The sequence below is a fragment of the Lithobates pipiens genome, unplaced genomic scaffold, assembly GCF_037356315.1.
Source record: "Lithobates pipiens isolate NorthernLeopardFrog02 unplaced genomic scaffold, aLitPip1_a1.2 Scaffold_16, whole genome shotgun sequence".
Taxonomy (NCBI): domain Eukaryota; kingdom Metazoa; phylum Chordata; class Amphibia; order Anura; family Ranidae; genus Lithobates; species Lithobates pipiens.
Window position 1 is genome coordinate 320208774 of NW_027507748.1, and position 13804 is coordinate 320222577.

The following is a 13804-nucleotide window of genomic DNA, read 5'->3' on the forward strand; positions in this document are numbered from 1 at the left end:
GAGGAGGGTGCAGAAGAGTAAGGCTGAGTGAGCCACTCAACCAAGTCTGGTGCGTCCTTTGACGTAATCGAACGCACCTTCTGCAATTTGCCACTTTGGCTCAAGCCTGTTGCTCCTGCCCTACCCCTACCACCCCTGCGGAAGGGCCTGCCTCTTCCTCTGCCTGTCATTTTTTAAATGACCCTGTGACAAAAGTCTCTAGAGAAGTGCAGTATGTATGTGGAAGAAGGTATATAACACCCCGTTTCAATCTGTCGTTTTGGGGGGCCACTGGTCTATCACACCAGTTATAATACTTTTTTCTAATTGCGTTTGTCACTCTTTGTAGTATCGCTGCAGAACCGCTCAGCAGTCACAATGCAGCACAGTGGAAATGCACTATACTATGCTTTCTATATTTGAAAGTATTTTATACGTGTATTACACAACTATATACTGCACACCAAATAGTACACCTATACCCGTCCTTAAAGGACCTTTGTGGACCTAATTGTAGCTAGCTAGTAGCTAGTGAATTGCAGACTGTCCCTGCTCCAAACACCAAACTGTCCCTACACTGAGAAACGACAGAATCGGTCAGCGCTGTATGCAGTGCACTATAATATGCTTTCTATATTTGAAAGAAAGTATATTATAAGTGTATTACAACCCTATATACTGTACACCTATACCAGTCCTTAAAAGGACCTTTGTGGACCTAGTAGCTAGTGAATTGCAGACTGTCCTTGTTCCAAACACCAAACTGTCCCTCCCTACACTGAGAAAAGACAGCTGCAGAATCGGTCAGCACTCAGCAGCACAGCAGTGCACTATAATATGCATTCTATATTTGAAAGAAAGTATATTATAAGTGTATTACAACCCTATATACTGTACACCTATACCAGTCCTTAAAAGGACTTTTGTGGACCTAATAGTAATAGCTAGTGATTAGACTGACTGTCCCTGCTCCACACAGCGTCCTTTCCCTACACTAACAAAAGACAGAAAGTAAAATGGCCGCCAGATCAGGTCTATTTATAAGGTAGGGGGTATGTCCATGTGCTGAAATGTCTCAATTGGCTGTCCTGTACCCCATGATGGATGTGTCATGGGTCAAAGTTCTTCACAATGTAAACGAATATGTCCGCAGTGAACAGCGCCAGAAGTCCGCCGGTTTGGCGAACGAGCAAAGTTCACCGCGAACCGACCGCCGGGCGAACCGCAACGCCATCTCTACACTTGTAGAATTTTGTGTGAAAATCTTTGTTTTCAAAATGCTGTTTGATTTACTTATCATTGGTGGGGAAAAATTGGTGTTTTCCACCATAATGTCAATGAGAAAAAAGATGAAAGATAGCTGAATGGTTTTCGTTCAGAAAATTCCATTCATTCCAAAATCAAATGTTAAAAGCAAACAATTTCTAAGTATATTTGAATGATATTTATCATGTCTCTGATGGCATTATGGAAGGACTTACAAGAGGCAGCTGCAATGTTTACAAACTAGGCACTCCCCTAGCCTTTCAAGAAATAAATAATAAATATAATAATAATAAGAGTGAATACAACTTGCTGTAGTTTTTTTCATGTGGACAACAGATTCCTTCATCCACACAAAAAAGGTATATGGAGCTTTCCCCTGCTGGGACATTGAATTACGATACACTGATCAATGGCTGAAGATGCTGACCATCTGAAATTTCTGCAAAGCAGGGCAGGCCAAAAACTGATGGAAATGTGGCTGGGCTGGTCCCTGTTAGATCAGCCAAATTTTGACCAGTATATGCCCAGCTTAAACATGGCCAGATTCCTCCATCTACACAAATTAGGTGGATAAAGAAATATTCGCCACCCTTGCTGGGCCACTGTATTTTGACAGCGGCCCAGCAGGGTTGGTTGGGGGGATTGAAATTCTACCGATTCAGCAGCGACGGCCACACAATGACAAGTCTCTGCTGAACCGATAAAATTGAAATCTGTCTATGGCCAGTTCACCAGTTTATGAGTTGAGCTGGGTTTTAATTTTACACATTTTTTTATTCTTTACCTTTTTCATTGTTTACTTCAGCTTTATCTACTTGTTTCACTTCAGCTTTATCTCCTCGTTTCACCTGAAACAAGATAAGCAATCTTAATTACATACTAAAATCCACCCATTTTAAAAACACATGAGACTGCAAACCTTGTAATGGCAAGTGAAATTAATATTTATCTTTAAACAAAAAAAATAAAAATAAAAAACCCTTTTCATTTTCATCAGCGTTAATTATGACATCAAATTTTGATTTAGTTTTTGTCATTCTTTTAACTAAAATGCCACTTTAGTTTTAGTCTTATTTTAGCCATCTGAATTGTTTTAGTTTAGTCATATTTCAGTTGACTAAAACCTCCGGTACATTTTAGTCAACTAAAATCTTCATTATTTTAGTTGACTAAAATCAAATGGGTTTAAATTGTAATGTATTATTTAAGCATTTCTCTAGAATTTCCAAATTCATTATATACTCTTGGAATAAAAATCGAATAACATGTTATTATATATGGTATTAAGGTTTGAACATGCACTACAGACACAGATACATTTTTTATTTGTACTTACAGTATCGCACAAAAGTCACACTTTTGTAAATATTTTATTATATCTTTTCATTTGACAACGCTGAAGAAATTACATTTTGCTACAATGTAAAGTAGTAAGTGTACAGCTTGTATAACAGTGTAAATTTGCTGTCCCTCAAAATAACACACGGCCATTAATATCTAATGTCTGTTGAATAAAAGTAAGCTGAGTCATCTTCCAGCTACCATACCAAAGACTTAGCCTGAGGCATATTAAAGGGAGGTGCAGATAGCAGATCGGAAGGGGAACCAAAACTGTGATCAGGAACAAGGGGGAGCAGGTACAAAGCAGCAAGGTACAGGGCAGGAATGGGATCAATGGCAAAAAGAAACTGGCAGCAGCAAAACACTGTAGTTAGAGGCACTAGTAGGGGAAGGCCTAAATACCTTCCCAGCAGCCAGTATCAGGTGGAAACTTATAACTGGGATCTGCTGGCTGCTGAGAGACACCCTCTGGTGCACACCAAATCTACAAACTTCTGCTCTGGGAAGCACACTTCCACCAGCAGGTGGTCCAGGTCCTGGCAAACTGATTACATTATGTTTGTCAGTTTTGATTTTTGCTCATAGTCCCACTTTAAGTATTGTATTAGTTAAACTTTGCCAGTTAAACAGTAGTGAAATAACTTCTTCATGATGAGTATTTGGGCACTTGGAATTTGACTATACTTGAGAACAATGCATGTTTTTTACGATGACAACTGAAAACAAGGCCACAGTTTTAGAAAAAAAATCTTTAAAAAATAATTACTTCATACCCATATTAAATATATTTACTTCTAGGTAGGCACTTCTGGACTGTCTTACCGTCTCTTCTTCCTTAGGACTAAAATTTATATCAGTCATCTTCGGTCTTTGTTTATTGTTTTTCTTAAAATTTGCAATCTTCTCTACACAAGATAAAAAAATGGAAATTTTTTAAACATGTTAAAAAAAAAAGCTGCATGCTCTAAAATGTAAAAGTATGTATGTCATGTAATTTTTTCTCCTTGTTCGGCGATAAAAGTCTGTTCAACAATTTTATGGAAATACCTTATTTTGGGTAAAACCCTTACCTGGTGGTGGTTCAGAAAGTTCCAGCACAAAGTTGGATGGAAAAGCTCCTACTAGCTCTCCATTTTTACCCAGCCACCAACCATCTTCAATCTGTGTAATGTAAGTCACAGGAAAAAAACAAAAGGTGATTATCTCAAATATGTTTTAAAGGGAAAGAAAACGTATTGTATTTCTATTAGGCACCTACAGTATTTTGAGCTATTATTGTAGTGTACATAAAAAGTATTTTTTTTACATAAAAAGTATTTCTATTGTAGTTTATTTTTTTAAATGCTTGTCCTAAATTATTTTTTATATTAAATTTAAATATTTGTAGAGTAAGCTATATTTAAAGCTAAAGTTTAATCTAATATTTAGCCTTCCCTGATTCCCTTGCCCACCCCTTCCTCGTTTGGGAAGAGCTATGCAAATATGAAAATGCCTTCATGGGTGGATATCAGATTGGAAGAGTAAGCACTTCTTAGCAGACTACACTACTGAATCTCCATTATTTGAAAGATATGAAATCCAATGAATAAAAGTGTCAGGTCAATAACTGTCACACTCGGGAGAAATGAGTTATTAAATGTTAGTCATCCTCCAGCCAGGAAATGAGGCAGGGCCTATCTAGCTTGCTTTAGTTTCTAAGAAACCTACAGTGTGCAGTTATATCAGAGTAAGCAATGTCAGTACTGGGGAGGAGCTTGTATAACTATACAAAACTAAAGGTAAGACTGGATTTTAGGATTAACCTTTTTTCTGCCACAGGTGTTGTACTTACGTTTGCAGCAGTGGGGGATTTTACACACACTCAGATGCTACAGCAGTTGGTAATGTGTGCACACTTCACAAGCTGACTGTTGGCTTTCATGTGTATGTGATCTGGCTCATTCCCCGCCAGTTTTCTTGACCCCTGTAGGAGTCATCAGGTAGAGAGGAGAGAGACCAATGATCCTCCATTTGCTGATCTATCCTATCTAGTAAGAACACAGAAGCGATATGTATCACTTCCAGTTTCCACTGTCACTTTTGCCAGCAGCTTTGGCAAGGGAAACAGCTACTGGAGCATGATTTGTGCGTCATTAACTTCAGTGGAGGGCACGGGAGACAACAGGGGTATAATAGACCCCTGATGTCGCAATAAAAATAACTTATGTGACAGCAATAAAGTTGATTAAAAAGAAAAGTGTAAAAAACTAGTGACACCCAAGCAATCCTTCTCCCACCAAAAAAGTTAGAACCTTGACTTTAAAATGTACAGTATGTGGTGCCTTTAAAATGTATGTAGTGTTATAGAACAGTAGGATTGTTCTGGTATCACATATTTTGGATGTGTAATTGATTTTTTTATCTTTTACCCTTAGCTTGACCAAAATACAACAGAAACACCCCAATCTGATTCATTTCAAAGTGAAAAGGGCTTTTTAGGTAGTTTTCTCTGCACCACCTGATTCTTTTATCAACCATAGATAGACATGAGTTGTCTGGTGGAAGTAGCGGCCATATCAGTTCTAAACACTTTACACAAGTTGGCCAGCAGCACAGCAGTTCAAATACAAAACAACCCAAACTTTTTAGGACTACCAATTTGCATGTGTCAACAACAACTTGAACCCTAATGCTACCTAAGCCTAAGCCCCCAACCTTACAGTCCCTTAATCCATTTAAAGTAAAGAAGTAAGCCTAACCTTTAAAGTCCTCAGCAATTAAACCTGCTAAATAAAATAAATATTTGATTATCTGCTCTAGCAGAGTTTATCCTGATAGCGATCCTCTATTTGCCAAATATTTCTGCTAATCTGCATGAATGCAATAATGATCCATCAAAAAAAAAATACTTCATTGTATGGGCTTTAGTATATTTTTATATTATCGCAGAGCTATTTCCTGTCCCGATGTTGACTTCAAACCCTCTCAAGTTCAGCACTTCTGTAGTTCCATAGACTACAGGGGTGATGCAATTATGTGACTAAAGCCTAGTAAACAAGGGCCAAATGTTGGGTGACATCGGTCAGTTCAATAAAAACCAGCTGACATTCAGCCTGTATGTATGGCAGCCGTTCTAGGTGAAGACAGCCTTTCGGCGCTCTTAGCCAATGGCTGAGAGCGCTTACCAGAGTGTTCTGGCGGGGGGGGGGGTTAGAGCACAACAACTCAGCAGGGAAGATCGATGTACTAACGTCAGATCGTTAGTACAGCGACCTGCGCTGTCAGGTTTTTTTTCATTCAATTCTCGGGGTTGTACGAAAAAAACAAACCTTATAGTGTGTACCAGGCTTAACACAGCTTATGGGTATTCCTGAAGGCAGTGTCATCTTTGAGTTCCACCTAGTAATGCCTACAAACACTGAATGATTGCTCTGTAGCTCCCTGTCCACAACCAAAGATAGGGGAGAGGAAGGTAAATGTAGTAATTATGCGAGTGTGCAGTTCTAGGACTTTAATTCATTTTAGTAATCGGTTTTGATTAAAAGTCAAAAGCCGGTTATACATTATATAATGTTCTTGTTCAATTTCCTTTAGATTTACCTTCAATTAAATAGTGCAAGGCAGTGCCGTCTACAACCTCTTGCCGATCAACTGCCGTCATTATACTACGGCAGGTCGGCTCTCCTGCGCAAACTGCTGTAGGTGTACGCCGGTTTGTGCAAGGAGGATAGCGGGACTCGATGTTCGCCGGTGACCCGCGATAGCTGTGTACAGAGGCAGAACAGTCAACTGCCTATGAAAAGTAGGTAATTCCCTGTTCTGCCTAATGATATTTCAGAGATCTTCTGTTCCCAGTAATAGGGAGCAGTGATCTCTGTCATGTCCCAGTGAGCCCATCCCCCTTACAGTTAGCACACACCCAGGGAACACATTTAACCCCTTGATCGCCCCCCCATGTTAACCCCTTCCCTGCCAGTGTAATTTTTACATTGATCAGTGCAATTTTAGAGTCTATTTGTGGGTAAAAAAGGACTGTCAATTTTGTTTGGGTACAGCGTCGCACAACCGCGCAATTGTTGTAATTATTAAGGGGGCAAATACTTTCAGGACTGAAGTGGTTAACATTGATTGGACCCTGGGAAAACATTTTCTTGCCCCCCCTGCAATATTGTTTTCCACCTCATCATCCCAAAAAACAAACACACGCACAGATAGACATATCTAAAAAAAAAATTAATAATGTAAACATAAAAACTGGTCCACACTTGCTGATTGGCCCAGGCTCACTAACTGGTTGCTAGAGGTTACTGCATATACTTACCACTCACATCATTACTGTTAACTGATTGGTTGCTATAGGTTGCTGCTAATCATTACCGTTCACTGATTGGTTTCTAGAGGTTACAATACATCATTACTGCTAACAGATTGGTTGCTAGAGGTTCCTGCTGGTTTATGCTCATCTGGAAAATGCAGTTCAGTTTTGGTCAGCAGTCCTCAGGAATGGCTACTTCAATTAGAAAGAGTTCAGTGAAGTGCAAGCCAAGGAAACCATGGATCTGCTAGGGTGTAGAAGCTGCCTGTCTGGGAACCAGATCATTTTCACCAACACCAACATGTTAAGATAAAATTATTACTAAGATAACACTATGGGTCTGGTGCTATTTGTTTAACTTTTCAATAAAGAGTAAGGAAAACATGAAGTAATATTAGCAAAATGTAATAATACAAATGTCACTGTGAGGCTGGGTTCACACGGATGCAGCCTGAGCAGTTAGGGCAGTGTACAGAGGTCACTAGCATGTACGGAAGTGTACAGAGGTGAGTAGGATGTAGGGCAGTGTACAGAGGTCAGTAGCATGTAGGGCAGTGTACAAATGGCAGTAGTATGTAGGGTAGTGTACAGATATCAGTAGTATGTAGGGCAGTGTACAGAGGTCAGTAGTATGTAGAGCAGTGTACAGAGATCAGTAGTATGTAGGGCAGTGTACATAGATCAGTAGTATACAGGGCAGGGTACAGAGGTCAGTAGTTTGTAGGAAGGTATACAGATGGCAGTAGTATGTAGAACAGTGTACAGAGGTCAGTAAGATGTAGGGCAGTGTACAGAGGTCAGTAGTATATAGGGCAATGTACAGAGATGAGTAGGATGTTGGGCAGTGAACAGAGGTCAATAGTATGTAGGGTGGTGTAGAACGATCAGTAGTATGTAGGGCAGTGTACAGATGTCATTAGTATGCAGGGCAGTGTACAGAGGTCAGTAGTATGTAGAGTAGTGTACAGAGGTCAGTAGTATGTAGGGCAGTGTATAAATGGCAGTAGTATGTAGAGCAGTGTAAAGAGGTCAGTAGTATGCAGAGCAGTGTACAGAGGTCAGTAGAATATAGGGTGGTGTACAGAGGTCAGTAGTATGTAGGGCAGTGTACAGAGGTCAGTAGTATGTAGAGAAATATACAGAGGTCAGTCATATGTAGAGAAGTGTACAGAGGTCAGTAGTATGTAGGGCAGTGTACAAAAGGCAGTAGGATGTAGGGCGGCGTACAGAGGTCAGTAGGATGTAGGGCAGTGTACAGAGATCAGTAGTATGTAGGGCAGTGTACAGATGTCAGTAGTATGTAGGGCAGTGTACAGATGTCAGTAGTATGTAGGGCAGTGTACAGATATCAGTAGTATGTAGGGCAGTGTACAGAGGTCAGTAGTATTTAGGGCAGTGTACAGAGGTCACACACCGAAAAAGGTCAAGAGGGCACACACCAGAATGGTAGGGAGGGCACACACTGGGAATGCTTTAATGAGCCCAATTTCTCAGTGTTACATGAAAAGGAGATGCCATCCCATTTGTCAGCTAACAGCACCTCTGTGCTAAGCTGCAGTAACTCTTCCGACTTAGCACAGAGGTGCCTGTAAACAAATCCATGATGTACTGATAGATGATCTTAACTCCAGGCACATTTGCTCAATTCCTCTGCTCAGCTACTCACACCTCCCTTTTCCAGGTGGCCGCAATCTCAGAGGACAGGCACATCCCTATCCCACCCACTCAAGCAGCAGCCTGCAGGAGAGTGGCTGTAAAACTGCTGGGGGAGGTACAGGGGTGGGGAGTCCATTCCCGATGTGTCTGGGCAACAATTCCTAATACTGAGAATAGCTGTAAGCTGTCCTGACTCTAATTTCCAGGACGCAGATGGGGACAAGAGCATGGTGGTACAGGCAGCTTACTAGAATCTGTGACAGTTAGTAGCCTCTAGTTGTTTAGACCAGTGTTTCTCAAGTCCAGTCATCAAGGTGTCTCAACAGGTCATGTTTTCAGGCTCTCCATTATTTTGCATAGGTGATTTGATCAGTTTCACTGCCTTATTTATTACCACAGCTGTTTCATCTGAGGGCGCCTTGAGGACTTGAGTTGAGAAACACTGGTTTAGTCTACTAAAAAATGTCTACTGTACATTAAAATACCAGTTTGGATTATAAGTGAAGCACCCTTATGTTTAGGCAGGGTTGCTCTTAAATGTATTTGCCAAGTGATAGTTGACTTGGCCAATTGCTAGGAGGTCAACTGACTTCTCCCTAATTCTGGAATTGCTGCACTTCTCTCTTCTGTCGCTAGGTGGCTGAGTACCTGGTTAGATAAGACAAGGCCACTGCAAGGACAGATTAGGAGTATATGGGCTATCTCAGCCAATGGACAGGGATTTTATTGAGTCCCTTGGCCTGCTGGGAAAGCCTATTTATTTGAGGGGAATGAGGTGATCGGAGTTCTGTGCCACCTGAACGGCTGTCTGGGTTGATGTGTGTTGTACTACCCCGGACTGCTAGGCCATAGACCTGAGTCCTATCCCAGGGGCATCTGGCTGCTAGACTGTCTGAGGGCCTATCCAGGGGCATTAGATCAGCGTAGGGTTGGGACTGCGGCTTTTGGTCCAACCAGTCTGCCGGCCGGAGAACCTGTCGTGGTCAGAGGTAGAGGGGAAGCTGTTGCCACTAAAGGACCATCCACTTATTACCAGGGACCACTGTGAGTAGGTGAAGCAAGTACCAGAGCAGTGTTCTCACCAAACGAAGACAGTGAAGAATTGGGAAACTTCAGCAGGTGCCAAGCCAGGGACCCAGCCAGTGGGGGTTTTGCTTGCAGAGCAGTATTGTGTGTCAAGGCAGGAACTGAGCAGGCTAGCGGGGTGATGCTTGAGGAGTATCTGTGAGTGCCAAGCTAGGGACCCAGCAGGGATGTGGGGGTGACGATTGAGGAAGATTCTGTGCAAGAAGATTGGAAGAGCTCAGGGGGATCCAGTGGCAGTGGATCAGCAAGTCTAATGAGAGAGACTGAGAGCTCAGTTGAGTGAAGATCTACAAGAGGAGGTTGTAGAGGAAGTAAAGGAGTTTGTTACGACTTGTGTTAGAAACTGTTACAAGACTGTTGCCATAGGATATAACGGTTCTACTTATGCAGACGTAGTGTCTTGCTGGATGCCTTTCCCTGCGTGGCTGTCTACCTATAGAAGTCTCAGAGTCTGCCAATTAACATTGCAACTACTAAAGGGTGTCCTGGCCCTAAACCCTCTCTCCCACAGTTCTGTTTAAGAGACATTAAATCTCTTTGCATTCAAGAAGTGTCTGGCGCTCATGAATCCACCTTGCATTACACCCACCATACCTCGTAACCTACTCTACATAGTAGGATGTCAGCTGCCCCTAACTCTGAAGGACACCATTAGGCCTGGAGAGGCCCAGGACTTGGCTACATAAGGAAAGTCTAACTCAAATCATCAGTCATTGTCTATTTTAACAAATATTACCTTATTTCAGCTATACAAAAGTGTCTGAATTGAGTTGCCATTGAAGATACAGTCAGCGGCAGATCCAGGGGGGGGGGGGGGGCAACGGGGCAATTGCCCCCTCCGAGAATATGCCCAGCGGGTGCCAGCGCGGCCGGTTCCGCGGGTACAATCGCGGCCAGTTCCGCGGGTACCCGCGGCCGGTTCCGCGGGGACCAGCGCGGCCGGTTCCGCGGGGACCAGCGCGGCCGGTTCCGCGGGTACCCACGGCCGGTTCCGCGGGTACCAGCGCGGCCGGTTTCCGCGGGTGCCAGCACGACCGGTTCCGCGGGTGACTGTGCAGAGTGGACGGGTGAGGGGGGGCAGCTGGGAGGCTTAGGAGGGCTGCTGGCCAATCAGGAAGCCAGCGGGCAGGGGAGCAGAGAGATGACATCATCTCTCACTGCACTGCATCCCTCCAGTTCCGCCCTCACTGTGCAGGAAGCTGTGTGCAGCAGAGAGATTACATCATCTCTCTGCTGCCTATCTACACTCTAGACTCAACAAAAGAACACCTTAGAAGAAAAGTGACACAGTAGGTGACAATCCGCAATGTGTGGCAGGCTACGTGGCAATCCGCAATGTGTGGCAGGTGACGTGGCAAGTGACAATCCGCAATGTGTGGTAGGTGACGTGGCAAGTGGCAATCCGCAATGTGTGGCAGGCGACGTGGCAAGTGACAATCAGCAATGTGTGGCAGGTGACGTGGCAATCCGCAATGTGTGGCAGGCGACGTGGCAAGTGACAATCTGCAATGTGTGGCAGGCTATGTGGCAAGTGACAATCCGCAATGTGTGGCTAATGACGTGGCAAGTGACAATCCGCAATGTGTGGCAGGCTATGTGGCAAGTGACAATCTGCAATGTGTGGCAGATGACGTGGCAAGTGACAATCCGCAATGTGTGGCAGGCTATGTGGCAAGTGGCAATCCGCAATGTGTGGCAGGCTACGTGTCAATCCGCAATGGGTGGCAGGTGACGTGGCAAGTGACAATCCGCAATGTGTGGTAGGTGACGTGGCAAGTGGCAATCCGCAATGTGTGGCAGGCGACATGGCAAGTGACAATCCGCAATGTGTGGCAGGCTACGTGGCAAGTGACAATCAGCAATGTGTGGCAGGTGACGTGGCAAGTGACAATTAGCAATGTGTGGCAGACTACGTGGCAAGTGGCAATCCGCAATGTGTGGCAGGCGACGTGGCAAGTGACAATCCGCAATGTGTGGCAGGCTATGTGGCAAGTGACAGTTCGCAATGTGTGGCAGGTGACGTGGCAAGTGACAATCCGCAATGTGTGGCAGGCTACATGGCAAGTAGCAATCCGCATTTGGTGACAAGTGACGTGGCAAGTGACAATCCGCATTTGGTGGCAGGCGACATGGTGAAAGACACCCTCAGGGCTCCCATTGATTCTGCATTATGGTGAGTTGAACCATTTAATTTTATATTACAATGTATTAATAGAAATAATGTGCTTCAATCATCCTGACACCATAACAACCATGGTGCCGTAATGATTGAAGTGCCAATACCAGCCATTTCCCATATAAATTGCCCCCAAAAAAACATATTTTATAGAAGTGCCCCTCCCGAGACTAGACTCTGGATCCGCCCCTGGATACAGTATACCTCATATTTCATCCTTGTTGGTTCTTGAATCTCACATCATTCCCAGGTTATGCATTCAGACCAGAAACTATGTACCCTCCAATTTCATGTATTCAATGTTGGATGAAAATATTTTCTGCCAAGCTTGGTCTCAATTAAATTAGGCCTAGATTGGCTGACAGGATAAGAAGTAGTATTTTTGTGACTAATAGCATGCATTCCCTTAAAAAATATAATCTCCTTAGTTAGTTACTTCAGAAAAATGTGCAATCACTTAAAAATGTCAAAGTGGTATTTTGCCTACTAGTCATAACTGACACATATCATTATTCTTAATTTATGAACAAAAATCCCAATAAAAGGCTTTAGCAGTAAATATTAAGATGACCTGCTAAAAGAATAGTCAACAAAAGTTAAAGGGCAAATTGTTTAGGCTTTAACTACTTCAATACAGGGCATTTTCACCCCCTTCCTGCCCAGACCAATTTTCAGCTTTCAGCACTGTTACACTTTGAATGACAATTACGTGGTAATGCAACATTGTACCCATATGAAATTTTGATAATTCTTTTCCCCACAAATAGAGCTTTCTTTTGGTGGTATTTGATCACCTCTGCAGTTTTAAAAAAAAATTGCGCTATAAAAAAAAAGCACCAATTTTGAAAAAAGACAATATTTTTTACTTTTTGCTATAATAAATAGCCCATGAAAAAAAAAATCCCCAGTTTAGACCGATATGTATTCTTCTACATATCGCAAAATATCGAAATAAGCGTATATTGATTTGTTTGCACAAAAGTTATAGCGTCTACAAATTAGGGGATACATTTATGGCATTTTTTTTCCTACTACTAATGGCATCGATCTGCGATTTTTATCATGACTGCGATATTGTGGCGGATACTTCGGACACGTTTGACACTATTTTGGGACCATTCACATTTATACAGCGATCAGAGCTATACAAATGCATTGATTACTGTGTAAATGTGACTGGCAGGGAAGGGGTTAACACTGAGGGGCAAGGAAGGGGTTAAATGTGTATCCTAGGGAGTGATTCTAACTGTAGGGGGAGGGGATTCACAAGTGGAGGAGACCAATTGGTGTTTCTCTGTACTGGGAACACACCATCGGTCTTCTCTCCTCTGACAGGACGTGGATCTGTGTGTTTACACACACAGATCCACAGTCCTGCTGTGTTCACAGGCAATCGTGGGTGCCGATGTGGCGGGCACGCGCACACTTGCCCCCTAGGGGCTCAGGAAGTAAAAGACGTCATAGCCCGGAGCCCGGCAGCCCGGAGGCACAAAGGGTACCTGCCGGCGTCATATCACTATGCGCGGTAGGGAAGTGGTTAAATGGCCTCACCTCCTCCAGGACTTCGATCACTTCCCCTGCTACAAGCTCCAGTTCATCTGGCTTCCCTGGGTTGTACGAATACTCTGCCCGACACCATCGCTGCTTCTTCTTTTGAAGGGTAACTGTAAAAATATACATTTCAAGTTGAGAGATACTAAATTCAAAAGACCTCATTTAATATTCAGTTGCTGTGAAGCAATATATCCAAGATAAACTCCAAGCAAGCAGTAAAAAACACAGCTAAAATACTGTATATTGGAATACTTTCACCTTCTAAAGCAGCTTTTCTCAACCTTTTTTTAACATAAGGGAACCCTTGAAAGAACTTTATGGTCTCAGGGAGCCCCTGCTAACAGTTATTATATCTACAGCTCATGGTACATTAGCATGATGGTCCACAGCAAGAATGCTCCTTACATTTGTGCACAATAAGAAGAATCCCCCTTAACAGATACTTTAAAAAA

The 13804-nt window shown here is 42.9% G+C and overlaps 1 protein-coding gene across 1 annotated transcript in view; it reads right to left on the reverse strand.

The window, feature by feature from the left end:
• SH3D21 (SH3 domain containing 21) overlaps positions 1-13804 on the reverse strand; it is a 173010-nt gene that overhangs the window by 114545 nt on the left and 44661 nt on the right. The window contains exons 4-7 of the mRNA XM_077481693.1: positions 13350-13462; positions 3657-3747; positions 3409-3491; positions 2030-2093 (exon numbers count right to left, since the gene is read on the reverse strand). Of these exons, the coding sequence (XP_077337819.1) occupies positions 2030-2093; positions 3409-3491; positions 3657-3747; positions 13350-13462 (351 nt within the window). The remainder of the gene's footprint in view (positions 1-2029; positions 2094-3408; positions 3492-3656; positions 3748-13349; positions 13463-13804) is intronic.